Source organism: Peromyscus maniculatus, chromosome 15 (genome assembly GCF_049852395.1).
Source record: "Peromyscus maniculatus bairdii isolate BWxNUB_F1_BW_parent chromosome 15, HU_Pman_BW_mat_3.1, whole genome shotgun sequence".
Lineage (NCBI taxonomy): Eukaryota > Metazoa > Chordata > Mammalia > Rodentia > Cricetidae > Peromyscus > Peromyscus maniculatus.
The window spans coordinates 27,886,051-27,912,473 of NC_134866.1; the positions used below are offsets into that span (position 1 = coordinate 27,886,051).

Genomic DNA, 26,423 nt, shown 5'->3' on the forward strand with positions numbered 1-26,423 from the left:
TCAGATGTAGCTTAGCTCTTTGTCTCTGATGCTCTGAAATACTGCACCTGGGCTGGCTATATCTTGAAATAGAAGAGGGTGGAAGAGGCTCTGCTTCTCTGTGGAGGCTCTGGTTACTAACACTAGGTGAGTTTCATTATGTGCGGTCTGGGACAAATAATTTAAGTGTAAAGTTTAAACATGAACTTCCCTGAGAGCTGAGAATAAGAGGGATCACAGGTTGAAAATGTACTTGGAGCTACATTCACAGTGACTTCATTTTTCTCATGAATGATCCTCAGGGAAGGTGTTTTATACCCCCCATTTATTTCCTGCTACAATTGCTTTGCTTCTCTGGGAGCCTGGCCCATCCTGGGCCATGGGCCAGGGCAATGCTAGAGGCAGCCATGGGAATCAAGGTCTGATTGTCTACGAATGCCCATGTAACAGTGGCCAGGTGCTGCCATTGACCTAGACTGATTTCTAGTTTAACAATTTCCAAACCATATATATGTATACATGCATGATCAAAATACACACACACACACACACACACACACACACACACACACACACACACACACATGAGTTCTCAAAGAGTAATAAAATATAGTAACAATGAACATTTTAGGGGCTAGAGAGATGGCTCAGCCTTGTGTGTTGCTCTTGCTGACAACCCACGGTCAGGTTTCTACATCCGCATCAGGTGGCTCACAACTGTCTTACAGCTGCAATCCCAAAGATCCAACACCTCTGGCTTCTGCAGGCACTTGCACAAACATGCATATGCACCATTTCCACATACCCACAATGAAAAATTAAAAAAAAATAAAAGTAGACATTTTATTCTTATGAGCTCTAAACGCTGTGCCTAGTTGCTGAACTGGAGAAAAGAAGGATTGTTTATGAGCTAGATTACACATGACCCAATTTTCTGATTCTGGACCAGGTTCTGTGATAGCTTCTTGAGAGGAGGCAAACAAGGAAAAAGACCAAGCAGAGCAAGGAGGAAGCCCATGGAGGAGAAGAAGGGCTTCCTGGAGCATTCTGTCCCCCCTTTTCATTTCTCTTGTTTCATTATACACCCGAATGTCTGCTGTGCAGGTTCCGCTCATTCTACAGGAAGTAGATCCAGGAAGGAGGCAAGACGTTTCAGAACAGAGTCGAGTGTGGTTCGAAGACAGGCACAGAAACAAAGCTTCCACATGTCCCATTATTTTTAAAGCTCCTGAAATGAGCGAGAGCCCACATACCAACAGGCCTGGCTTCTGCCTTCATGGGCCTTGGCAAAGCTCATCCATCCCTTGGACCATGTCTATGCTTTCCAAGCATCCTCCTGTGTCTTCCTATTTCCCAGTCTCCCTTTGGGGTGGGGTGGTACCCACGTGATGGAAGCAGACCAATGAGATGCAAGCAGAATACCCATTCCTTTAAGTCACACCCCCTCAATTACATTCACTGCCCAAAGAGGTCTCTGGGATACGTCTGTGAGACTCGGAAGATTGGCAGGCACAGAAAGAAAACCACTAGCTTAGGTCACCTCTTTGGCCTACTCTAAAGCTGGTGGGGTTTCCAAGTGAAAGCAGCTCTTTCTTACCTGTCCCACATGTTACACTGCATTCGGTCCAGCGGCCAAACTGCCAGAAGTACAGCAACTTCTCCACATCATTGTCAAGGCCATCTTTCCGGACGGTGTACTCGTACTTGATACCAGGGTTAGTCACCTGGAATAGCAGCTAACATGCGAGAGAGGAGTCATGTCAAATTGTCATGAGTATAGTTTGCGATATAGCCATTTAAAAATACTACCTAGAAGCTAGGGAGATGGATATGTAGGTGAAGTGCATACTGTGCACTCATGAAGAAGCCAGACACAGGACATGTACCTATAATCCCAGTACTATGGAAGCAGAGACAGGATGGCCCTGGGGTTTGCTGGCCAGACAGTCTAACTGAGTCGGCCAGCTCCAGGTTTAGTGGGAGACTTGTCTCCAAAAAGTCAAATAAAATAAGGCAAGCAATTGAGAAACATAGCCCAAATGACACTGACCTCTGGGCTATTTGCACACCTGCATATCCATGTATATACATGAACACATGTATACAAAACGTTACAGAAGTCTCTCATTTAGAAGTAGTTATGAAGTGTGTATTGTAATGGGTGCCACTAAAGGGGTTTTCACCTATGTCTGTCTGTGTCTATCTAGCACATCCACTCTTGATGTCTATATTTCTACAGTATCTCTCTGTTGTTTATTGGCTGAAATGTCATGGTAATTTCCATCCCTGTAAATAGGGAATTTTAATCATATGGACATTTCACTGTGGGATTCAGCCAATGGGTCACCTTGTGCCCTGTGTATCTTTGTGAATACGGGGAAGTGCCTAAGTTTCTCTATCTTCAAAACAATACCTAAGAAGTAACTGCTGATGGGGGTCTCATAAGGGTTAAAGTGAACACATGTATACAAAGAGATTATTATATGACATTAAGTTGGCACTCAGATATTAATTGTATTACAGTTGTCCTAATGAAGTTCCTTCTCTAGCTTTTAGCGGGGGACTGACTTTATTTTATAGTAGTTCTGGGACAAAAAAAAATGTTCATGAAAACCTTGCCCTCCATCTTCTAAGAGTCTTCTGCCTTCTGGCTCTGAATTGGCCTCCATCTGGGTTTAGAATGTGGCTAAATCTAAATCGGTTGGGCTGTCTCTCATTCCCAACTTACCTTGACCCACCCAGTACAGTCATCCCATTTTCTAGAGTTCCATGCCTAATAAAGACAAAACCTTTCATGCGTGTGTTATAATATGAGGTCTCCTTGTTCTAAGAGTTGCACTAAGGCAAAGACTACCTGACAATATAGGATGGTACATCAGTTTACCACCACTGCTGGGAAACCACACTGCAACACTAGACACATGAGAAAGGGGTCAGCCTGAGAACTAAATTCAAACCTCCCAATGGATGGTTTGAGGTCCTGAATTTTGCTCCTAGGGTTTCAGTAGTTCTAAAGAACCAAGAAGGAAATGTACAAATAGCTTTTTCCCTTCCTGTTTTTTTTATTAAGGAAACTAATGATTCACAGTTAATGTCCTCTATTAAACAGCTTGGGAAGGGAATGAGAAGGATACTACTGAACACACTGGTCAGCAGCTCCCTTCTCTTCAGAATTACCTGGATCCACACTGACTCGTTGGTGGGGCCTGGAGCCATCAGCTTCTCCAGATCTCCTTTCCTATCATACTGGAAGACGGTCCCTGCCAGTTTATAGTTTCCATTCCACTGGATAATAAACCCTCCGTTGAGGTAATACTTTTCTGGATCTTCACTCCTAATGGCCAGGAAATTTCCAGCTGCCTTGATTTCCATCACCCTTATGTCCCTCGCCCCTTTGGGAATAAGTCCGATGTCCACATAACCTAAGGACAAAAGAGACAAGAATGAAGGAGGCGTGCTGGCTTCTCAGCTGCTGCAGCCTGACATCCTCTTCTCAGCATCTCCGTCCTTCGGTGTCCATGCTGAGTGGCCACTGGGATGGGCAGAAGCACCAACTGTGAACTAGAAAGAGACGAGCCAGGAGCAGAATTCTCAGGAGCTTCAGGACTGAGCATGTAAATAGCTTGGTGACGATAGGTGAGTAATACAGACGGGACCCTAAGGATTTATGGTTGACCCAACATTTATTTTTCTGTGATTCTATGTGAATGGTTCAAACTATCTGAGCTCCAAGCTAGTTTCCCACTGGCATCCCTCTCTCCCTCTTTTATTCTTACCATCAGGTTAGCCCTCCAAGCAAGGCACAGGCTACATACTTTTCTTCTTCCTCATCACCATTGAGCCAAAAACAGATTCTTAGATATAATTTAACCCAAGCTGCCATTCATTAAGAACTTCTGGAGGGAACCTTGAATTGATGGCCACCTGGCTTTGCTTCCATCAACCCATGATGAAAACCTGAGTTCTGAGCCCTGCTTCCTACACCATTGCACAATTCTATTCATTAGGGAGCCTTCTCTCCCCATTTTCTCCAATGTTCTGCGAAATTACAAATTTATAACTTGTTTTCAGTGCTCTCATCTGGGCTTCTGGAGGAAAAACACATATTTATTTTAAAGTATTGATCAACTCGAGCTGCCGTCTTCTGTTCAGTGGTTGTCACGGTAGGAGGCACACTGGCGAGAGAAGAAATGGACACTTGGTGGTTGCCTCTATTCAGCAGCTCGTTACACTCTCATGTTTACGCTTGCTAAGAACTATGACTTCAGAGGATGGAAGGAGCATGGGCTTTAAGATGGCCTTGTGTTCCAGTTTGTACATTATCTCTGTGAATTTCATCACTTCATCGAACTCCTTTGAATCTCTTCTGTACAAATAATAGGAACTGAAGGATGATGGATGGGGATTCTCTCTGATCCACCATTCAAAGATTTCATTTTTTTTTCTAGGCTGGTTTTAAGGCATCGATCATCCTGTTAATTCTTCATGGGTGCTCATGCATATGGTGTGTGTGTGTGTGTGTGTGTGTGTGTGTGTGTGTGTGTGTGTGTGTGTGTGCAGGCTCATGTACTGTGGGCTTGGATTCCAACTGATAGGCTCATGGAAGTGATTGATCCTAAGAGCTCTAACCTAACCTGATGATTGTCAGGCTGCAGAAAAATTGGGAAGTAGGGCCTAGCTAGAGCTGGTAGATCACAGTGGGTGTACTTTGGAAATCTGATCATCATATGATTAACAGTTTCTGCCACATGTTTCTGTTGCCATGACATTCTGCCATTTGGGGGCCAGAAACAGGGGCGTCTACCAAGAATGGACTGAAATCCCTAAAACCCTGAGCCAAAATAGACTTTTCCTCCCTTAAGTAGTTTCTTTCAGGTATCTGTAATGATAATGCAAGGGTGTGACTAATACAACTTCATCCCTGTCACCTGAACACACCTAGGCTTCTTTTCTCCTGGAGTCAAATTTCAGCTGAGCCTTACAAGAGTCAGTTCAATTCCATTTGGCTTTCATGCATTTGTCCACTACAGCTCATTAAAACCACTAATTCAGGAAAAACATTTATCAAATGTAATTAGAACTAATGAGAACTTGAAAAAATACCTTGAAGGTATTGCTCTCTGTAACCATTTTCTGATTTAGGATACTACATGTCTTCACACTGCAGAACTCAGCAAGGAAACAAAATAGCATTAAATATTATGTCTACCACCTTGTTCCCGGCTTTAAATAAAAAAGGAAAAAATACATAAATTGTGGTGATATTTTATCTGTGCTTTAATAAATAAAGCTTGCCTGGAGATCGGAGGAAAGAGCAAGCCATTTTAAGTGAACAAAGAAGTCAGGCAATGATGGCACATGTCCTTAATCCTATGGTGAGTTCAAGGCCACACTGGAAACAGAGCCAGGTGAGGTGGCCCAAGCCTTAAAGTCCAACACTAATTAACCATGGAGGTCTGTACAGACAGACAGGAAGTGACAGAGCTAGGCCAGAAGAGGAAGTGATGTAGCTGGACAGAGAGAGCAAATCAGATGGCAGAACAGCAAGGCATATAGGCGTGGGTGGACAGGAAGTAACTCATATTTGGAAGCTGCTGAGTTGGTGAGGTAAGGTTAGCTGTGGCTTTTCCTATTTCCCTGATCTCTTCCAGGCTTTCACCCATATATCTGGCTCCATGTTTATTTAATAAGACCATTTAGAAATTCATCTACAATAAATCATTTTTAAGTTTGATTTTTTTTATTTTTGTGCATAAGAATGAAATTTCCAAAATGGTAAATAACTATCACAGACAAACTGAAAACTGAGGGCTACTAAATGTAGAATAGAAACTCTTAGTGATTTATTTGTACTTCTTCTCAATACTTGGAAGCAGAAAAGGGATCGATAAGTATAAATTTTCTTTGTATCTTCTCCATAATAAACATCCTCCACATAGAGAAAAGTGGAAAATATAATCTGACCTCAAAGAAGAAGTCTCTGGGTCCATGGAGACCACTGAAGAACTATCTATCACATCCCAGTGTACAACACTCAAGGCCCTTGAGGATATAGGGTAGAAAGTCTGCCGCACTTCTGAAGACATTGCTATCTAACATGCCATCTTTCTGAACTGTTTTTGCAGTCCATGTAGGGAAATAGAAGGATCTGATTCACTGGCATTCTTGGTTCCTGATCATTGTCACTTCTAGTAAAGAGCTACTCATAAAGCGGTCACACGACTAAGACTAAGCCTGGGTAAATTTCCTACAGTGGTTTGCTTGTCTTTTATAAGATTAATGGTGTCTGCTAGTGGCAACGGAAACAATGTTCACTAGTAGCCTGATGCTCACAATTTATGTGAGGGACTTCCTGAGAAAACATTGAATTTTTAAAATCCATCTTCTGATTCCTCACTTGAGAGCAGTGGCATGGAGGCGTCTGGCTTAGATACAGTTCTGTGTTTAACATGAGTCACAGAATGAGAACTACACAAAAATTAATGATCTTAAAAGGTTTTTTGAAACCTTTGATATGCTCTGCCCTAGATTTAGAGTTTTAGTCTTAATTATTTCAAAAGTGTGACAATCTCATAATACACAGTGAGACATCATAACTACCTTAATAGAAGCCGGTAGGAAGGAAAGGTAAGAGAGGTGACAGAAATTGGTAGTGACTTCCTGTCCTTACTTTTAGAGCAAATGATATAGTCTTCAATCCTGGAAGGATTTTAGCTTGGATATGAAAACTCTGGAGTGTCTAACTACCCTCCCTTTTTTCCCCTCCATACCTACCTAAGGCTTCCTAGGAGAACACAATATAAGACAGTCTCTAGTCTCCATGGCACTTTGGTTCTACAACAGCCACACCCTCTTACCATTGACTACCACCTTCCCCTTCAAATCCTTGCAGGAATGTTTTCTTGTGTAATTCTCCCATCTACTTGCATTCCTTGTCCAGGCTCTTATTACCTTAACTTGGATTAATGTTATGGCTGGTAGTACTGAGTTCATCTGTATTGTATCAGGCAACTTTATATCTTGTCAGAGAAGTCTATTGCTGAGATGTTGAAGTCATAGAGCTGTGTCTGTTCTCCTAAGTCAACAGCAAACACACTGAGCTGCATGGTACAGTGTGTCAGTAACTTTGAGTCTTAAAGCAATGTGATTTCTTCCCCTACCCCTGCTCAGTAGGTATCTCTCCCCCTACCCCTGCTCAGTAGGTGTGTTACTTATTCATACACTGTTACATCTTTCCTCCTTCTGGCTGTGCAATGGCTGTCCTTGGAGGGTTCCCCTCATTCAAATCTTCAGAATATCCATTGTTGTGGTACTGGGCAGATAGCAACAACCCAATCAGTTGTCAATCTCTAATTACTTCCAACAAATAAGATGAATGACAGAGACTAGTGAGACACATCTGTGAGAACTAAATGCAAGACTGCTAGTAGGTGGGGTTTGGTGGGATCTGGTGGGATCTGGGATGCCAGGTACACATGTCATTCCAGGAAGATACTATTATTATATGGCAAGAATCTTCCATTCTAAACATATGGATGCTGGCATCAAGAATAGACTATGGAACAGTGACTTCTTTGTCCTCTCTATGCTTTATAAACTGCAGGATGTTATTTTTATTTTCCATGCTTATTTATGAAAATAAAATTATAAGTGAGGTGTATTGGGCAGAGTAAACTCAGTTAATGTAAATATTCTGTCTAGAGTTATAATAATGTTATTATATGCAACAAATTACTAAACTTATATATATATTAGTATATGTATAGAGTGTTTATAATAAAGATTCATTTTATGGTAACTGCTTTAGTTTAAAATTTTTAAGATGTAAATCTAAGAACATACTGGTTACGATTAAATAAAGGAGGCAGGAGTCAAGGCCAATCTTGTAGACACTGAGTTAAGGGACCCATTTAGCCCTATGAAAGTCACAGGGTGCTCAGAGATGGTGGCCCCTCATTCCCAGCAACACGATCAAACAGGTCAGTATGAGCAAGGCCAGAACTCAAGTACAGTGGTTGCAGCTTGAATAGAAGTGTAGAAAAGCTAAAGGAGAGAGAAAAACAGTCCAGAGCGATGATTCTTAGAAGTCCAAGAGGCTGAGCAGTGTCAGAAAAGAGCAGCTGAGTTTAAAGACAGAGTAGATATGGAACCTTACAGAAAAGCTTAAGCAGTAGAAACAAACCTGAGGACACTGGACTACAAAGGGTCTAGGCCCGTGAAAACGGGCCACAATGCTGGAGAGATGGTTCAGCAGTGAAGAGCTTATGCTGCCCTTCAGGAAGGCCTGAGTCTGGTTCCCTGAAGCCCTCTTCTGCGCACGTGCTATGCCCCCCCCCACACAACTGAAAACCCACTATGCCGCCCCCCCACATAACTGAAAAACAAAAGTAAATCTTTTTTTTTTTAAAAGATATTAGGCCATAAAAATTCATGATTACTGTTAGGATCTGAATAATAAGCCTGGGGAACCTTTGGAAAAAAACAGCTTAATGGTCCATAAACCTCCTTCTGGAGCATAAATATTGTTTAATTTCCACTTACAGGTCAAATGCCAGCATGACATCTTTGCCCTGTTCTCTCACTGGTATCAAACAAAGGCAGCTACAGAGGGAGTCGCTGTTATGTTCATTATTCTTCAACAGATGCTCAATTGTTTCTCAGGTAATGAGTAAACTAATGAACAAGTCAGGCAACTTCTTTATTATATGTATTATTTTTTATTATGTTTATTATTTTGTATTATATGTATTATTTTATGTATTGTTTATCATATGTATTGTATGACACTTTGACTTAAGTTCTTCCAATTCTAGACACTGCCAGTCACAGCAATCATGAAGCTACCTCTCAATGTTAATGGTTTTCTTTTTCACCAACAATGATAACTAAAGCTACTATGAGGCTTTTTAAGAAGGGGGAGTCCTTATATATCCCAAATCCAGCACTAAGTAGAGGTCAAGATGGTACCATCTGACACATGGCATCAAGTCTACTGAATAAGATTCCTTGCCACTGAGAAAGATAGGAATTTAGTTGTTAAGTCATCCCAAGGAGGCAACAGACATGGACACCTTTTCTTGGAGACTGTGCGATTTCAACACCAAGATATCCACAGACACAATCAGCTCTAAGGATGTCAGGACTACAAAGAGAAAAAAAAATGTGACTCAGGGTCAGTAGGGACTTCAGAAGTTGAGGTTTGGGGGTTGGCTTCCTTGAGGCTAATGATGATCTAGACTCCAACCTCATTCTTGCCTCCTGAGCTATTTTAATTCTGCATCATCCTTTCTCTTTCTTATGAACACTGAAACAATAGACAAAAAAATTTGGCCAATATTTCATCCCTCCATAGCTGAAGGTAGTAACAGCAACTGCCCCTCCAGGGAGAAGGAAGATGGGGAGGAAGAGGGTTGAGTCTAATTATTATGGACATTTTAACTCTTGTAAGAAGAGTTGTGAGTACAAGTAAAACTCTGAAGTGACCAATACCCGGAAGAGCAGTTTTGCTTTAAAAGAGTTAAGGCACCAACGCAAAGTAACCAGGGGGAACAAACCAACTTGGATATCCCCTTACCCTAACTTAGAACAGCCAATGGGCTGCTGTCCTTTATTGGCAAAAGAGTTTGGAATCGAGCTTAAGAAAAGTTCATTTTACCTAAATTTATATGAGTACTTACCAAATTCATACTCCAGATAGAGATTCAATTGGAGTTGAGGAAGGCAGAGAAAAAGACCAAAGACAATTCTGTTCTTAGTTACTAATTACATTAAATTAAAAGAATAAAACATAAAATGAGACATGGCAGCAGCATAGAATAGCTTGAGAATAAATATAGAGAACTATATAATGAATATAGCTCCCTCTCTAGCTTTGAACTTCAAATGAATCTCCTACACCAATTGGCTGTAAATGCATTCCATCATTCTTTAGCTGCATGACCTTGCTTCATTTGCATGGTGGAATAGTGGTAGGCAGTGCCTTTTTATTCTGTGTCAAACTTCATTAATCATGAAGCAAAGACGGAATCTGGTAAGTATCCTGTGATCTATGGATGCAGACCTTACTACATGCTGCAATCCAGAGTGAAACTCTGTGCACTTTCCCTGCACACTAAGAAGGGCAGGATCAGAGGTCTACGAGAAATCTTCAGGCATGGGCAGTGTAAAGCTGACACCAATTCATGGGTGACAAAGACCACTCAAGTGCTTCAAGCTGCAAATTGCAGAAAGAGAACTGAAATCACAGAGACTCAGAGAGATGTCAAATGCTTAGTGATAGCATGTGGCTAGAGGTATTGGTCAAGCTATTTATGGCTGCCTTTTTCTCATCCCCAAGACTTTTCTCATCCCCAAGAGACTAAAGAAGAAGGAAAACAAACAAGAAAATAAACCAACAGCAGAAGTAAAGTCCAATTTCCTAAGATATTAGAAGGTCAAAAAGAGAAAATGGGGAAACAACTCGGGGCATCGTGTAAGAATTATAGCACAGCAGAGAACAAAGCTACAGATCTTTATGGAGAAGTGAACTGAGGTTGGAAGAAGAAAAACAGGCTGTTAATGTGGCTGGTTATAATTTAGATTAATGTGACCACATCAAAATAACAGAAGATATCGATAAAGTTCCTTTGTTTAGATATTTGAAAAAATAGCCACGACAAGATGCTTAATCATAAGTTTGACACTTACTGAATTATCATTTCCACCCTCAGTAAGTAATTAGCAAGATGTGTCTCATCCATAATAAAGCTATCAGGGAAGACAGGAAATGCAATCTGCCAATGATATTACTAAAGGGCAGGGCAAGACTCATTTCACAATTTGACCTTAATCAGTCAACAGTCAAAAATGAAAAGATAAGGATAGAATTTAGATAAATTTAGGCTATCTGCTGGTATGTTTACAAGGCGACAATGGTTCATGTAATCAATCGAAGAAAACACCCAATACTCTTGGAATCACACTTAAGCACTTCACCCCGCATACTAAATACATCTAGAAGCGAGACACCACTTTATTGGGACTCAGAAAATCAGTGCCATTTTGTATCTGAAAGTATCGACCATTTCCTATTCTGAGGTTACCTCTAGGCAGCTGGCAATGCTCCTCTTCAAGGATCTACTCCAGTGCTGCATGCTACACTGCTGTGCCCAGCACCTATATTTCTGCAGAACCTAGAGAATGAATTCCCACCACACGCTGATCAATGGAAACCACCAGACATCATCCCACCCCTTCACTCTTCCAGTGGGAAAACACAAATGTACAAGGTCTATGGCTGAGCACCAGCTTGGTGACCCATCCTTTCTCCTCCTCCATGTCCTACTGATGTTTCCCAGGACCTCCTGTCCCATAAATAATTATCTATATTTGAATTCTTGTTTCAGAGTGTATCTGGGAAATCTCAATTAAAACACTCTGAGTTTTCTTCATCTTTTTCATGCTTCAGACCTTACCAACTAGAGATCTTGGCTGGTGCCAAGGTACCATGAGAACTACTGTTAATGGAGGTAAATGAGCATGGGTCACAGCTCATGAGAGGTGAGGGTGAGGGTGGAGTCTCACTACACCCTCCTAGGCTCACAGTAGCTCAAAAGGCTGCTCAAAGAAGAAATCTTGTAAGGTCTAAATATAGGTGGTGGGATGCTAGGTAGAAGAACTCCCCCAAGACTCATAAGGGACCATTGTGTGGGATTCACAGGCTGGAGATGTGAAGCATCTCTGTCTTACTTCTCCTTTGACCCTCAAGGTACATTTCAGTACTGCTACCTTCCCACGTGTTCCCCATACAGAACATCCTCACATACAGAGCCCATTCTTCTGAGTGTGTTCTTCATAACCAGCTTTTGACCTCATCTGCCTCCTGGCTTTTGGTTTATTCCAATGTCACTGTCATTATCCAGCTACTCCTATGATGCATATTCTCAAGGAGGATGCTCTCCTAGGGACCATGCTGTTATTTGTTCCCTGGAGTAGCCATCAGCCCCTTTCAGGTCAGTGTGACACTTCCTGTATTTTCTTAGCAACCAACGTTGTCCTGTAACTACAGAGGGAGCAGATTCCTTACTGGTGAGAACTATATTCTATTTTGAACATTTTTTACAAGCTATTTTTGAAATAAAAACAAGGAAATTAATCTTTTTTTTTTTTGGCTTTCCAAAGTCCCTAGATACTTCAGTTAGTTGGGTTTGTTTATTACCAGATCCTTCCTTCTGCCGAAACAGCTTCTTCACAGTCTGACAGGCAGAGCCATCTCCAAGGCACACACCACAGCGATCCTCAGTAGCATTGGAGTCAATCTCATAGTCACAGCCAACCCTCTGTGGGGAAGAAAAAGCTGGAATGAATAACATAGCTGGGACATGTCATACCTGCCTTTACCTGTAGCTTCTTTTTTTTTTCCACTTTATTAATCATAAGCCTGGGTGCTTGTTTCCTTTTCCTGGTGGCAGGCACAGGAATAACCAAAGCACCCCACTATTGGCAAAAGAAATAGAATCATCCCTCCACAGCCATGGGGTATGTGTGGCCTCAAGACAATCAACATCACAGATACTCAAATCCCTTATACAAAGGGCATAATGTTTGCACATAACCTTTGCACATCTTCATGCTTTAAATCATCTCTGCGCTAATCATAACACTCAATACAAAGGCCATACCTACCAGAAAATCAGGTAGACTGCCTGCAGAACATCTCTCTGCGTTCCCCCCAAACCCAATCCTCCCAGTCTAGTTCCTAGCACTGCAACAGAACACCAACTACAGGCTTCCCTCACCCCTGCCCACACCGCCTATGGATCCCACAAACCATCCCCTTCTAATCTCCCCCTCTCTACTTGGTGCTTTGTCCCAGACCTCAACTCCAGCAGTAACCCAAGGGCAGCTCCTCCCAGGGCAACAAATAGACAGAAGGAAGACCCACACCTCTCCTACTGCTCTTGAGACCCACCCCTCCCTCCGTCCCATCCCCAGTTCTGTATACGGAAACCTGCTGTGGTCTCCCTTTCCTCTCTGACCCCATCCCCAAGGAATCACAAAGACCTTCTCCTCCAACCTTCCTTCCCCAAACTCATCCCAGTTACCCAGTCTCCAACACCGGTAGGCAATCCCTGTAGACACACCAGCAGAACAGGCCAGGAAAGCAGGTAGCACACTGCCACACACTCTCTAAAACTCCAGAGAGGGGACAGAAACCAAGGAGCAAAACACTCACCCAACAAAGACAAATCAAGGAATCAGCAACTAGACCTATAATCACCCCAAACCTAGATGCTGAGACGCCAATGTAAAAACATAATCAAAACCAGCCAGGGCAATATGTCTCCACTAGAACCCAGTTATCCTACCACAACAGGCCCTGAGTATTCCAACATGGCAGAAGCACAAGACAGAGACCTTAAAACAACCTTTATGAATATGACAGAGATCCTTAACAATGAAATGAATAGATCCCCTAGAGAAATATAGGAAAACACAGACAGACAGAAATAAATAAACAGTAAGGAATAAATAAAAATGGTCTCAAGGCCTGAGATTGGAAATAGAATCAGTAAAGAAAACACAAAGTGAGAGGATTCTGGAAACGAGGAGAAACTGAAATCAGTCGAGGGAGGGCAAACTATATCAGGATATATTGTATGAGAAAAGAATCTCTTTTCAATAAAAAAAACATTTAAAAATTACCCAATACATTGTAAATACCATATATTTAGTTGTTATATTATATGTGTTATAACTTATATATGCTATATACCATATTTTCCAAAGGACAATAACAAGAAAAAAAACCTCTACATGCTCATTTCAGACATTTTTCCTCAATTTTTTTTTTTTTTGGTCTTTCGAGACAGGGTTTCTCTGTGTAGCTTTGTGCCTTTCCTGGAACTCACTTTGGAGACCAGGCTGGCCTCAAACTCACAGAGATCCGCCTGCCTCTGCCTCCCGAGTGCTGGGATTAAAGGCGTGCGCCGCCGCCGCCGCCGCCGCCGCCGCCACCACCACCACCACCCGGCTCCTCAAATGTTTTTGATCTAAGATTCATTGAACCCTTGACTATAGCATTCATGGAGACAAGGGGTAGCTGTACTTACTTAGAAAGGGGAAACACACAGTTACTGAAGCTTCACGTTCCCCTTGGTCAGAGTTAAAGCTGAGCACAGTATGAAATACCCGATTGTAAAACCATTTTGGAACTGGAGTTGGTGGAGCAGCAAATCGGTGTAGATGGGCCCCTGTGCAGTCCTTCTTTTATTGACATTCCCAGGGATGATGCAACTGCTCAATCCCTTCACATTTCTCATTAGAGTTATTCTTTCTGGTTCCTGACTATGGGTAGCAGGTCAACCAGCAACCATTGGAGGACTCTAGCCTGTAGCTGAGATGATACCAGACCAAGGATGGATGGAATCTTTAACCTTGGGCACCATCATCAGGGCCTTCAGAGCCCCCCCCCCCCCCCGACCCCTGCACCAGTGCACTGCCCTGTTAGCCATATGGGACCTATCCCATGTCCTTCTCTCCTCCACCTATGGAGGGTGACTTAGCTGTTCCCCCTCTTCACTAAACTCAATGCTGTTCCTGTGCTCTGGATCCAGTCCATTCCGTGTTCTGCACAGTGATCCTTCTGAACCATCTTTCCTTCACTTCCCATTTATTTTGTTAACATGGTCAAATCTTTCTCACTCTCAAATTTCCCAGAATGGAAAGGGGGTATGATGAACCTTGGAGTTTTCTGTAGCACCAAACCCCCAAAATCATGTCATTGAATTTGAAAGTTTATGAAACATGTGAATTTCAAATAAGCTTCTCTGTTTCAGGCTTTCTTTCATGACAATGTGGGGGAAACTATACCATAGTCCTTAATTTTCTTTCATGTTGAATATAAGAACTGTGCCCAGATAGATTACTATTCTTCTCACCGACAGTTTTCTTCTCATTTTAAATCCACCTCAAATCTACTGGAAGGAAGAGAGGTTTGGAGCTTTATACTCTTGGCCAGTGGAGCATCATGGAAACCCACTGACATCAAATCCTCAGGTTAGCCACCTCTAATTGACTTGTAGGTGCAAAGGCTCTTTGTTACCTGACTTAGTTGGGGAACAAAAAGCACTAAGAGATTTTCTGAAAGGCAAAACTTAATTATACAAGTCACAATGGAAAGAAGAATGTTCGAGATAGATGTTTGCACTGGCTAGAAATAAAATGCCAACCCTCACACCAGTGATGTTTATGCCAACCCTGTGCACTCTCTAATAAGCTGACATTTATAAATCATATTCCCAGTGACCTTCATTCTTCCACTGATTTGGAGTGAGCCAGGGAAACATGTTCTGAGACATGTTGATTTTAAAGTGTTTTACTTAAACTCTACCAACAGAGGAATGCTTTTACTGTGAATAATAAAGTAAGACAAACCAAAAATGAAATATGAATCCCTCAAGCCCATGTCTCTCTACTTGAGTGGTTGGTTGTATTTCTCCAGCAACATTAGCTTACATATCTAGGGGACAAGAGTTGGAGAGAAGAGACCTGAATATTTCCCTAGTATATTAAGTTATGGCACATAAAATAGATTCTTGAGGAGACCTTGCTTTCTTCGTTAGCTTCAGATGTCAACTTGACACAGTCCAGAGTTACCACAGGTAGGGAAATGGTAGGTTATCTCAATTAGGGGGCTGTACGCATAAGATTGGTCTGTGGGAACGCCTTTGTTGCATTTTCTTGATTGATAGTTGATATAGAAGGACCCAGGTCAATGAAGAAAGAGCTATCTCTTGTGCTACTGAGGTGTAGAAAAAATGTTGGCTAAGCACAAACTTCAGGAAGCAAGCCAGATTCTGCCTTGAGATCCTACCTTAGCATCCTTTAACTATGGACTGTAATCTATAGGCTGAAATAAACCTTTTCCTCCCCAAGTTGCATTTAGTCATGGTGTTTATCATAGTAACAGAAAGCAAACAAAATCTCTTCTCCAATTTGCTTCTCCTATGAGCTAAAAATTAAATGAAGTGCCTAATATGTCAGTTCTCCTTGCTGCAGATAAGGCAAAGGGGTGGGTGGGCTCTGAAGAGGAAAAAATACATTTGAATCTGACAGCATGTGCTTTGGAAACAGAGCCTTTTGTTGTATGGCCTTTCTGTTACCAGTGGAATCAGAGATGGCTATGCTGCCACTAGCAAAAGTACATAGTGGTCTCATCATGACCCTTCTCTGAGGCCATCATTGGGGAATGGATAGTCACCCTGGTGGGTAGTGTTCTTGAAAAACAATCAGAACCACTTATAACTCCTACTCTATCAAGTTTTGACCTGAAAGAATTGCAATGCAAATACATTATCCTGATCACTAATCAGGGAGAAAAGGTCCCTAATTCACCAGATGTTTAGCCTCCCATATGCTGAAAACTAATGGCAATCTCGCCATTTTCTTTTTCTTTTTAAGCATTATTTTGCATTGCAAGTTCTCAAATTGAGAACTTATATACCAACTGGCACCACGGCCTAAGTCACCTTCAATGTCACTATTTTTTTTTCAAAGTCCTTGGAAGATGTAGAGACTAGAAGGATGCTTATTCTCAGATATTTTTGTTCCCAGTCAATGAAACTTTAAGTATGAAGGCAGGCCAGAGCTATACTTAGTGGAAGAGAACAGGTAAAGGATATTGCCACTTAACAAAAGGGACAATAGCATAAATTCCTTGCCTTAATTTTTCAAGGTTGATTCTTGCTGAAGATCCAATGATGTGCACTCACACATGTTAAATTCTTTACCTCTGGTACCTATGAATGTGGTCTTATGGAGGAAAGAGGATCATTGTGGGTACAATCAAAAGAGGAAGCGGTCATACGGGGTTACAGTGGCTCTAACCCCAGTAGCTGGTACCCTGATGAAGAGTTTTGCAGACACAGACACATGGAATGAAGACAGCTCTAACAAAAATGGAGACAGAAAGTGGAGTGAGGTAGCTGAAAGTCAGAACTGACATGGGGTGCCAAAGTCTTCACTAAAGGCTTCAGAGGGAACAAGGCCATGTTCACACTTGATTTCAGACTTCTAGCATCTAGAATTCTAAGACAGTATGTTATTCTGGTCTTAAGTTGCTGAGCTGATAGGAAGCAGTTTATGATAGCTCTATTATAGTTTTACTTTTCCTCTTTAAGGTGTAGTCCAGAGAGGCTAAGTAGTTTCCCCAGTCATATTTGCAGTTCTTACATCACCTTTTATCTTACCCCTTTGATAGCTCACAACCACTGTAAATGTAGGGGTCAAACCCTTAGAGTGGAGTCCATGACCCCCACCACACCCATGGCTGTTCCTCCAGGCTCGCTGCAAAGTCTCTCCCTGGTGCATCTCACACTGCATCCAACACTCTCTCCCAAGGTTAATTTACACTTTCCCTCAAGACACTCTCAGAAGATACTCTACAGGCCTTTCCTCCTCCTGTCAGTGGGAAAGGCATCCTCAGACCACCTGAGTTGACACTGACAGAAGTTTCCAGGACATTCTTTCTGGCTCTTTGCTACAGTCTCCAGCCACACTGTAACCACCTGTTCCTGAATGGTTGACCTGATCCATGTTCCCAGAGCTTGAATTTGAACCCGGACAGCTTGATGGCAGAGCTAGTTTTGAAATGGTGGTTTGTTGTTTCCCACTAAGGAAGAATCAAGGGCTTACTTTTTGTATCTGAAACTCAGTCTTTAGCTAATTCAGAGACTATAGCAATGGAACAAGGAGACTAATAATGCTAGAAAATTCCTACAGCCTAGATCTTGGGAGGATATGTATCTAGATTATTATGTATATTTTATTTGACATAAGTTTTTGAGCTTAAAAACTTAGTGTGGATCTACAGAAAGTAGGCAGCTATAGCTCCTGAAAAAGACCTTAACTGACATCTAGAAAGAGGAGAAAGCCAACTGAAAGAAATTCCATTATGTCCATTTGATTGATTTCAGTAGAGACAACCAGGACTCCTCATATTTTGCTCAAAACACCGGTTTTCATATGCAAAATAAAATGGTATCTTTATACATGCAAATTTACTCTGGTCTAAAAGTCAATTTTAGCATTACCTTTCTGGTGACTACAGTTCTCAGCCCTGACTGCATAATCAAGTTGGGAGCTTTTAAAATATCAGTGTCTCTGTCACGAGATTCTGACTTAACCAGTTTGAGATAAAGCCCCGAAATCAGTAATTTTTAAAAGCTGTCATGATGCTTCTAAAATGTAGCCAGGACATCTACATTAGCCAGAATTCCTTCTTTAGAGAAAGTTGGAGTTGTTTGGTCCTGAATTATCTAAACTGACCTAATCCAAAATACATGTTTGGGGGCTCTTTGTAGCTGCCATGAAAACTAAGTTTAAATGAAAATTTTGGTTGAATGCTTTTAAAATTGAAGCCTAATCATGACTTGAACCTGGAAATCACTATCTTGCCTCCTATGTTTTTGGTCTCTATTCAGGTAAAGACAAAAGAAATTTCAAGATGGAAAATATACCATCCTATGACACTAAACATTTATGCAATAGTTTTTCATTCTGCTCAGTTGAAAAAAACATTGTTATAACTTTTTACAAAGTAAAATTCATTGAGTTTATTGTGTATATCAGTGCATCTTTTAACAGCTTAGGGAATATGATCTCATAAAAAATATTTGGCAGTCCATATTAAGTAGATATATTAAAATCCTAATTAAAAAAATAACATTTTTATTTATTGTTTGAAAAGTTCATACATGCATACAATGTACTATCCTCATTTTTATCATCCATTCATTGTCCTTTAAACACCCAGGCTGTTCTCATTTCCTTGCTATTGTGAATAGAGCAATAATGAACATCAATGATCAATTACCTCTATTAGGATGGGGAGTCCTTTGGGTATATGCCCTAGAGTTGTACAGCTGGATCATGTGGTACATCTACTCCTAGCTTTTTGACAGCCCTGACCTCTACATTGATTTCCATAGGGGATATATCAGTTTGCATCCCCAACAGTAAGTATCCCCTTTTACCATACCCATGCCAGGCAGTCAGCATTTATCATCATTGTATTTTACTTTTATTTGTTTGCTTGTTCACCTGTTTTTGCTCTTAGACCTTCTGATTGGAATAAGATAAAATATCAAAATGGTTTTCATTTGTATTTTTCTGATAGCTAAAGATGTTGACATTTTAAAAATGATTTTCAGTCTTTTGTGTTTCATCCTTTGAGAACTCTCTGAAGGGTAGTTCATTTACACAATGGAATATTATCAAACTGCCAAGGAAAACAAAATTATGAAAATTTCTGGTAAGGGATGGAACTGGAAATACTCATTATGAGTAGCACAGACTCAGAAAGGCAAACATTGCTTGGTTTCCTCTCATTTATGGAGGTTAGTTTTGAATCTTTGGATATGTATATTCCATTTGGAACTCCCACAGAAGCCAAGAAATTAATAAGAAGCTATGAGAGGTGGATTTCAAAAGAAGGGAAATAGAAGACAGAATGCCGTGGTGTGAAGGGCTGAAGTGTGCTAATGAACAGAAAAGTTTAAATGGGTGGAGGATAAATGGAAGGGAAAAGTGGGGAATACAGGGAGCAATAACTATGATCAAAGACATTTTGAATAAATCACATGGAAACTACTACTATAGATGTATACATACATATATACAAAGAGTTAAAGGGAAGTTACCCTATAATGGGGCAATGATGCTATTACTAGTTACCAGAGGCCAACAAATAAAAGGCCAAGTACCAAGAATGGCTTATCTCTTGTAAAGCTGTTGACCAGTAAATTCCCACAGATCCTGCAAACCTTACAAACTATTGCTAGCTATCTTGGTACCCTCAAGAATTTGAGGGTAAGATCATATGGCTAAAGATACTACATACTTGGATCAGAACATGGAGAAATAAAGCTGGCACTCACCTACAAGCTTCATCCCTACTGGCTAGTTTTCATAGTGTTGAAAAGAGCTATCAGACCACTGGAGGAGAATAGTGACCATCAGTCTTAGCCAGATGTGAACCCTATGAGCTCTAATTGGCCTGAAAAAGTGGGGCCCTGGGGTAATAGTGGCATGAATGTCATGGAAGCAACCAGCCACTTTCTGATTGGATGGGAGGCCTGCTCTACAGGCTGAAACTCAGACCTGTCACTGTTATCAGAGTCAAGAATCTGTGGCTAGACAGGTCCGAGGTCCTAGGGGGAGAACCTGCTACTATTACTCTGTTAAATGGCCACAGTACTAAATTGATTCCTAATTATATTATACCCAGATATTAGTGTGTCTCTCAACCCTCACCAGAGAAGCTTCTTTTTAAAGTAGATAATAATTAATAGAGACGCTCACACAGCTGGTTAGCATGCAGAGCATAAGAGACTTTCAGGGTGCTTAGCCCTACATGGGACATCTATATCAAACTGTCTCCTCCCAAGGCTCAGGAATCGCTGGAGAAGAGGGGGCAGAAAGATTGTAAGGGCTGGAGGCAGCAGATGACACAAGGGGACAGTGTTTTCCAGACACAGCAAGGCAGTTGCACCCATGATCTGGCAGCAGTTGTGGCAGTATACATAAGACCCGCACAAGCTCAAGCCAGACGAAAATCTCATCATGGAGCTATTAGCAACTGATAGCTGATAGATCAAGGAGAATCAAATTTCCTGAATGGTGTGGCCTCTGGCAGGCTGGCCCCACTTTAGAGGCATGCCACAGACTCAAGAGTACAAAGGCAACAGAAACTATACTTGATGGGGAACAAAAAAGAGATACAAAGTTAGGTGGGTAGGGAATTGGGAGTTGGATTTGGGAGGAAGGTGAATATGACTAATATACATTGCATGAAATTTTCAAATAAATAATAAAAGTGAGAAAAAATAATATCCCAATTTTATGGCAGAAAGTTGAGTCTTACAGAAAGATGTCCAAGATGATACAGCTGGTAAATGATGGTGTGGAATGATTTCCTAGTCTTGAGCATGAGGACTAAAGCATTGTTTTATTAACAGTACATTAGGTGTCATGGGGCCATTTTCCTTTAACTAACTAAAAGCTCCCTCTCTTTAGATAGATTTATGCCTGGGCTTGGAATCACAAGACTTATCTCTTCATTCTTTGAAAAATTAAACACAAGTGGCAAGAAATAGTTTTAATGGCTTTACACTTCACAGCATTAACAAATCAGGTCTAAATGCATAAAGCTTGAGTTGATTAATAGCATGAGTCTAGAAAATACTTAAAATCAACAGTCTATGTTATTGCTACCTATCATGTTCTTTCCTTCTCAGACACTCGGGTTGACAATGGAGAAGCTTTATAGAAAACACTATTAGGATGAGTTTTTTTTTTTTTCAAATTTAATATTCTTGAAATAGTCTAGGCTGCCTTTTCCTATAATGTGCCTTCAATTGGGCTCTTCTGTTTGACTCTGCTTGATGTCTAAAATAATATCATTGTAACCATTAGCAAATCAAAAAATAAAATATCAGCTGGAAAAATTACTCAGAACAAACTGTGGCTTTAATGAGTATCGAGAGTTCTTATCTTCTTGTATATCTGACCATTTATTAATGAAGAAATTGGATACATGTAAATGCCATAAAGGTATAAGCCACAACATCTGACTTCATAACTTCAAAAACCACCATTTTGTAAAGTTGTAGATTAAAGAAACATACCCAATACCTTACATATGCCATTAATACAGACATTTCTGCTGCTGCCGCCTTCAAAGCAAGGGGTGCCATCGATGACGGCCTCCAGCATTTTCTCAGAAAACTGTCCATCTATGGGTCTGCAGTACAGCTCACAAGGATGTGCTGAAGTGAGAAAAAGGTAAATCTCCATGAGTTAACTCTGTAGCTCAGACCCTCCCCCAAGATTCCTGTGTACTCCAGACCAACAAGTACCACTTAAGAACCCATCTTTTGCCTGTCCGAGACTCTGGCTAAAATGTAGGCATTTTTCGTCTTTTTGTCAGCAAAACCTTACAATTAATTACATTTGTGTGATTGGTTGAAAATACTATTATGCCCTTTGTTGTAAATGAAGAGACTTTTCAATCCTACACTGAACGGTGTACCTAAAAATAAGAAAGCCTGGGACATTTAGTGTTAACCTAGAAAATCAATAATAACAGGTAATACAGGATCAAGACAAGTGTGACACTTGCCCTCTGTAGCAAGGCAAGCCAAGATTTAGGGGGGAGGCAGTCCCTTTCCATGCCACCAACATCAGCACCATCCATCTTAACACCCCCTCCCCCCTAATGAGTAGTCATATTTCTCCCAACCCCAAGAAGTGCTTAGATACAAATTGGCAACTACATAGAGGCAAAGAATATGAGATTTTGCAAACTGGAACCGAACCTAATTATCACAGGAGCCCATCCCTTTACCCTGGGTCCCACTTGGAAGTCATTCTTAGGGTCAGGTTTTCACTGCCTTGGGAACAAAGACAGGAACAATGATAAAACACACCCACCTGTATCTGTACATGTGCCACTCAGATAATATGTAAGGTAGTATTTTTCTTTTAAATGATATAGTTGATATATTTTATTGCAGAGCTAGAAATTGAATTTAATGCCTCCCACATGCTAAGGCAAGCACTCTACCATGAAGCTATACCCCAAGCCCACACTTCTTTAGGTGAGAACTTGAGAATGTCTTCTTCAGAAATCCCCAAAGAAAGCTCCCTCAGATCTGTGTGTTATGGGCAGTGCTGGTGGCCTCTTGATGCTGAGACTAGCCTTATCCCATGTGGATAAACATCAGATGCAAAACTAAGGTGTCCAGCACTATGTTGGTTTAAGGATGTGATGATCCATGTGACAAAAATAAAAGTGTAAAACTCAAGCAAGCATAGCCAGGAGCAAAGAGTCTGAACACTAAATACTAAGTCCTCTGGACAGACTGGAGACAGAGGTCAGATCCATCAGTATAAAGCTTAAAGTAAGGGATATGTAAATGAAGACTACCAAACGATTTCATAGTTGCCTGAGAAGATGGACAGAGCTGGAATATGTCAAGGAGATTATTTTACAAAGGGCCATGGACAGGATGGTAAAATGGAGGGTAAAACACAAACTGGGACTACTGTCAATTTCCTTTCATGGCAGTGAGATTAACACTGTCACTGACCAAACTAGAGTAGAAGCACACGAGGCAGTCACCTAGGAATAATTATGCTTTCCCAGGGATGAGAACATTCGTTCATATGTTCAATCTAGGGAACCAATTACTGTGACATTGATTTGAGTTTGAGAAATCAGATTCATGATTTTGTATTTGGACACATGCAGAAAAGGAATCTATTCCTCAATAATTGCAGAGATTTAATTTATCAGTTACATACTGCCAGGTGTGCTGGTACACACCTTTAACTCCAGCACCCAGGAAGCAGAAGTGGATGGAGCTCTGTGAGTATGAGGCCAGCCTAGTCTGCATAATGAATTCTAGGACAGCCAAGGCTATATGGTATGGCTCTATTGCAAACAAAATAAAATGCCTATTTACTTTAAAGCTTCTGGGAAGAGTCAGGGTATGGAGTAGAATGCAAGATTTAAGGAGGCATTTGATCTTATAGTCATATAACTGTGTTTTTATAGTGAATAACCCTCTATCCATGTTAAGTACTACACCAAGTTCCTGAGTGGTGAAGTCCCCATGCTTGTTTGTGGGTCTGTGATGTGTGACATCCCTTCTGAAAGATAAAACTACCCAAAGAGATTTTTTTGCTAGTCTTGTTTATATAGTAAATTAAAAGAAATTTGACTTGCTGAAACTAGCAGGTAATGCTTTATAAGCATTATTTCTAGACTTTGTTTTGATTTATACAGGTTATCCCCTTTCACAACTCCTGTGAAGTTAGTAATTTTATTACCTATATCAAGATTTAGAAAATGTAGGTATAAGAGAGATAAATTCCATGGTCTTCCAGTATGAATGGCAAAGCTAATCCACCAGATTGTTTGAGTTCAGGGTCCAGAGTACTACCCACTTCAATATGTCATTTAAAAATCTTTTAATTCCACATAAATGTCTTTGATGAGATATTTAATGGGTCCATTTTTTTTGTACCATTACACAAACTTGGTAACACACCAATTGGATTCCATTTTAATTTAATATACATTATCTCATGGTGCATATATATGGAGAAAATATTAGATGCTGAAATAATAATTTCTACAGAGAACAGATGAAAGAGTTTCAGTTCATGAAAATCTAACATTATCATGAGAAAATGACTTAATCTTTCTGTGCTTCAGCAATATGTCAAGAACTTGGCTCTATGCTAAATACAAACAAGTGCTCAGCAAATGATGGTCATCATTGCTATATCCTCACCATTAGCTTAAGGAGTTGTAAAGTTCATTAAAAGTAGCATTGGCATTTTATGAGTTTCATTCCAATTTCTTCAAGTAGTTAAGAGACTTGTAACAGCTGCTCAGTTCTCATTACAAACAAACAAACAAACACAATATCTCTCTGCAGATTATTCATTATTAATCAACCTTGCTTTAAATTTATGCTTTGTTTTCATATTTTCTAAATAACTGGCAGCTTGCCCATTTAGCATAAGGAATATAGATCTTGTTCAGACAGAAAGTATCTCCAGACTTTCTTTTACTGTAACTGTGGACCTCATTCAAGGATATCCTGCTTGTGTCTTAACTACAGAGGTCCTCCTGTTGACAGTTCTGTGGCTGTGGGTTTGGGGTGTCCTCAACAGCCATGTTCTTAGAGACATTCAGGTCAAGTGTACGTTGATCAGCTACTGCCAGCCAGGACAGGCTGGGAAGGAATACAAGCTCAATAAGATGCAGAAAGAAGTTCAGGATTGGGGAGTCTTTTTCACTCGGCATTAGAGTTTGAGCTACTGTGACCCAAATTTTATTCCCAACTCAAAGTTTTCAGAGTTTCGTCTGCACAGAGAAGGCTCTTTGAAGGATAGTGTTGTAAACATGAAAGCATTACCCGCTTCCAGAGTGGTTACTATTAAACATTACTATTACAAAAGATTTCTAATTCATCTTTATCAACTAAATGGCATTATCAATATTGTTAGTGAAAATATTCTGTATAGATCAACATAGAATGTCATTTTAATCATGAGACATTATTAACTCAGGCTGTCATTAAAAATAAGCATTATCCTTAGTGAGAGAAGTCAAGTACATTCATGCAGCAATGGAATGCTTATCCAAAGAGAAATGCACATATCAACTAAGTTGAATTTCTGTAATGGGATGCTGTACAATTAACTGAGAGGAATACATGAACTTTCATTCCATGATCTATACTTAGTGACTCAATAAAGTTTCATAATCAGCAGGAACAATCTATCCTTGTGCAAACAAAAAAGTGTGCTGTTGACAATGATTGCTTTCTAAGAATAGATTAAGTGTGATGATATAATGAGAGTGCATTTTTCTTTCATTTGATTGGGAACGTTTATAGTTTATAAAACACATATATTTCTTTCCATAATAATGTTGTAGCTTTGAAACAATAGAACTTGAATACTCTCCTTTATTTCATGATAATCACAACATATCTCCATGATGAGAAGTCCTTATTCCAAAACTTCCCTCCATTCTGTTTTCCCAGTATAGGATACACCTTTTAGTGCTAGACCATACAAACATATATGAAGTATGCTGCACATACAAAACACAAATATCTGTTGAATGTAAGTGTGTGTTTTGTAAAGCCTCTAAAATATCCATAGATATTTGTGGCAAAAATAATAACAGGCAGCATGTAGAGCAACCACTGTTTTTTAATTGGTCTTAAAAATTAGCATATATTATATAACACTATGGCATTTTCAAACCAAGTGTGTCTTAGTAGAATTCCCTCTCCCCTCATCTCGACTACCCTCTTACCCCTGCTGTTCCCCATTATAACTCCCTGACTCAGGTCTCCTTCCCACTTCCCCTAGACCTACTGCTTTTATCCTTTCAGAGTTTATCAATGCTTTAGACCTGAGAGAACTCCGATTGAAGAAGGCAATGCAAATGGAAGGTAGAGTGCCCCTTGAACAGTTTGGAATGCTGAGTCAAAAGTTCTGTGTGTCCCTGTCCCACTTCTCTAGCTTCTCTCTCATGGGACTTTGAGGGAGTCTGTAGATATCATCATCCTGTCACATGGGACTCTAAGTAAGTAGGGAGACAAGGGTGGCAATGGATGGTCTTCGCTCTCATGGGTCTTGTGTATCAGAGATTCACTGACCCAGATGTCAACCATAGAACCTAAAACCTCTAGTGCTGATTTATTGTTTCCCATTTATTCACCCACCCTGCTGCATCCTTTTGTCTCGGTCATGTGATGTTTTCCCTCTAGATCTCAATAGCATCTGTGATTTGGCTAAGTGAAAGCACTCAGATCAATTTACAGGAGAACTCTGGCCCTCATATTGTCTGCTTCACTTTACCAACAAGGTTGTGTGGC

At 40.5% G+C, this 26,423-nt stretch overlaps 1 protein-coding gene across 1 annotated transcript in view; it reads right to left on the reverse strand.

Annotated features, from left to right (window-relative positions):
• Adamts12 (ADAM metallopeptidase with thrombospondin type 1 motif 12) overlaps nt 1-26,423 on the reverse strand; it is a 262,599-nt gene that overhangs the window by 64,469 nt on the left and 171,707 nt on the right. The window contains exons 13-16 of the mRNA XM_042261410.2: nt 21,652-21,785; nt 12,176-12,296; nt 3,157-3,401; nt 1,577-1,715 (exon numbers count right to left, since the gene is read on the reverse strand). Coding sequence (XP_042117344.2) covers nt 1,577-1,715; nt 3,157-3,401; nt 12,176-12,296; nt 21,652-21,785 — 639 coding nt within the window. The remainder of the gene's footprint in view (nt 1-1,576; nt 1,716-3,156; nt 3,402-12,175; nt 12,297-21,651; nt 21,786-26,423) is intronic.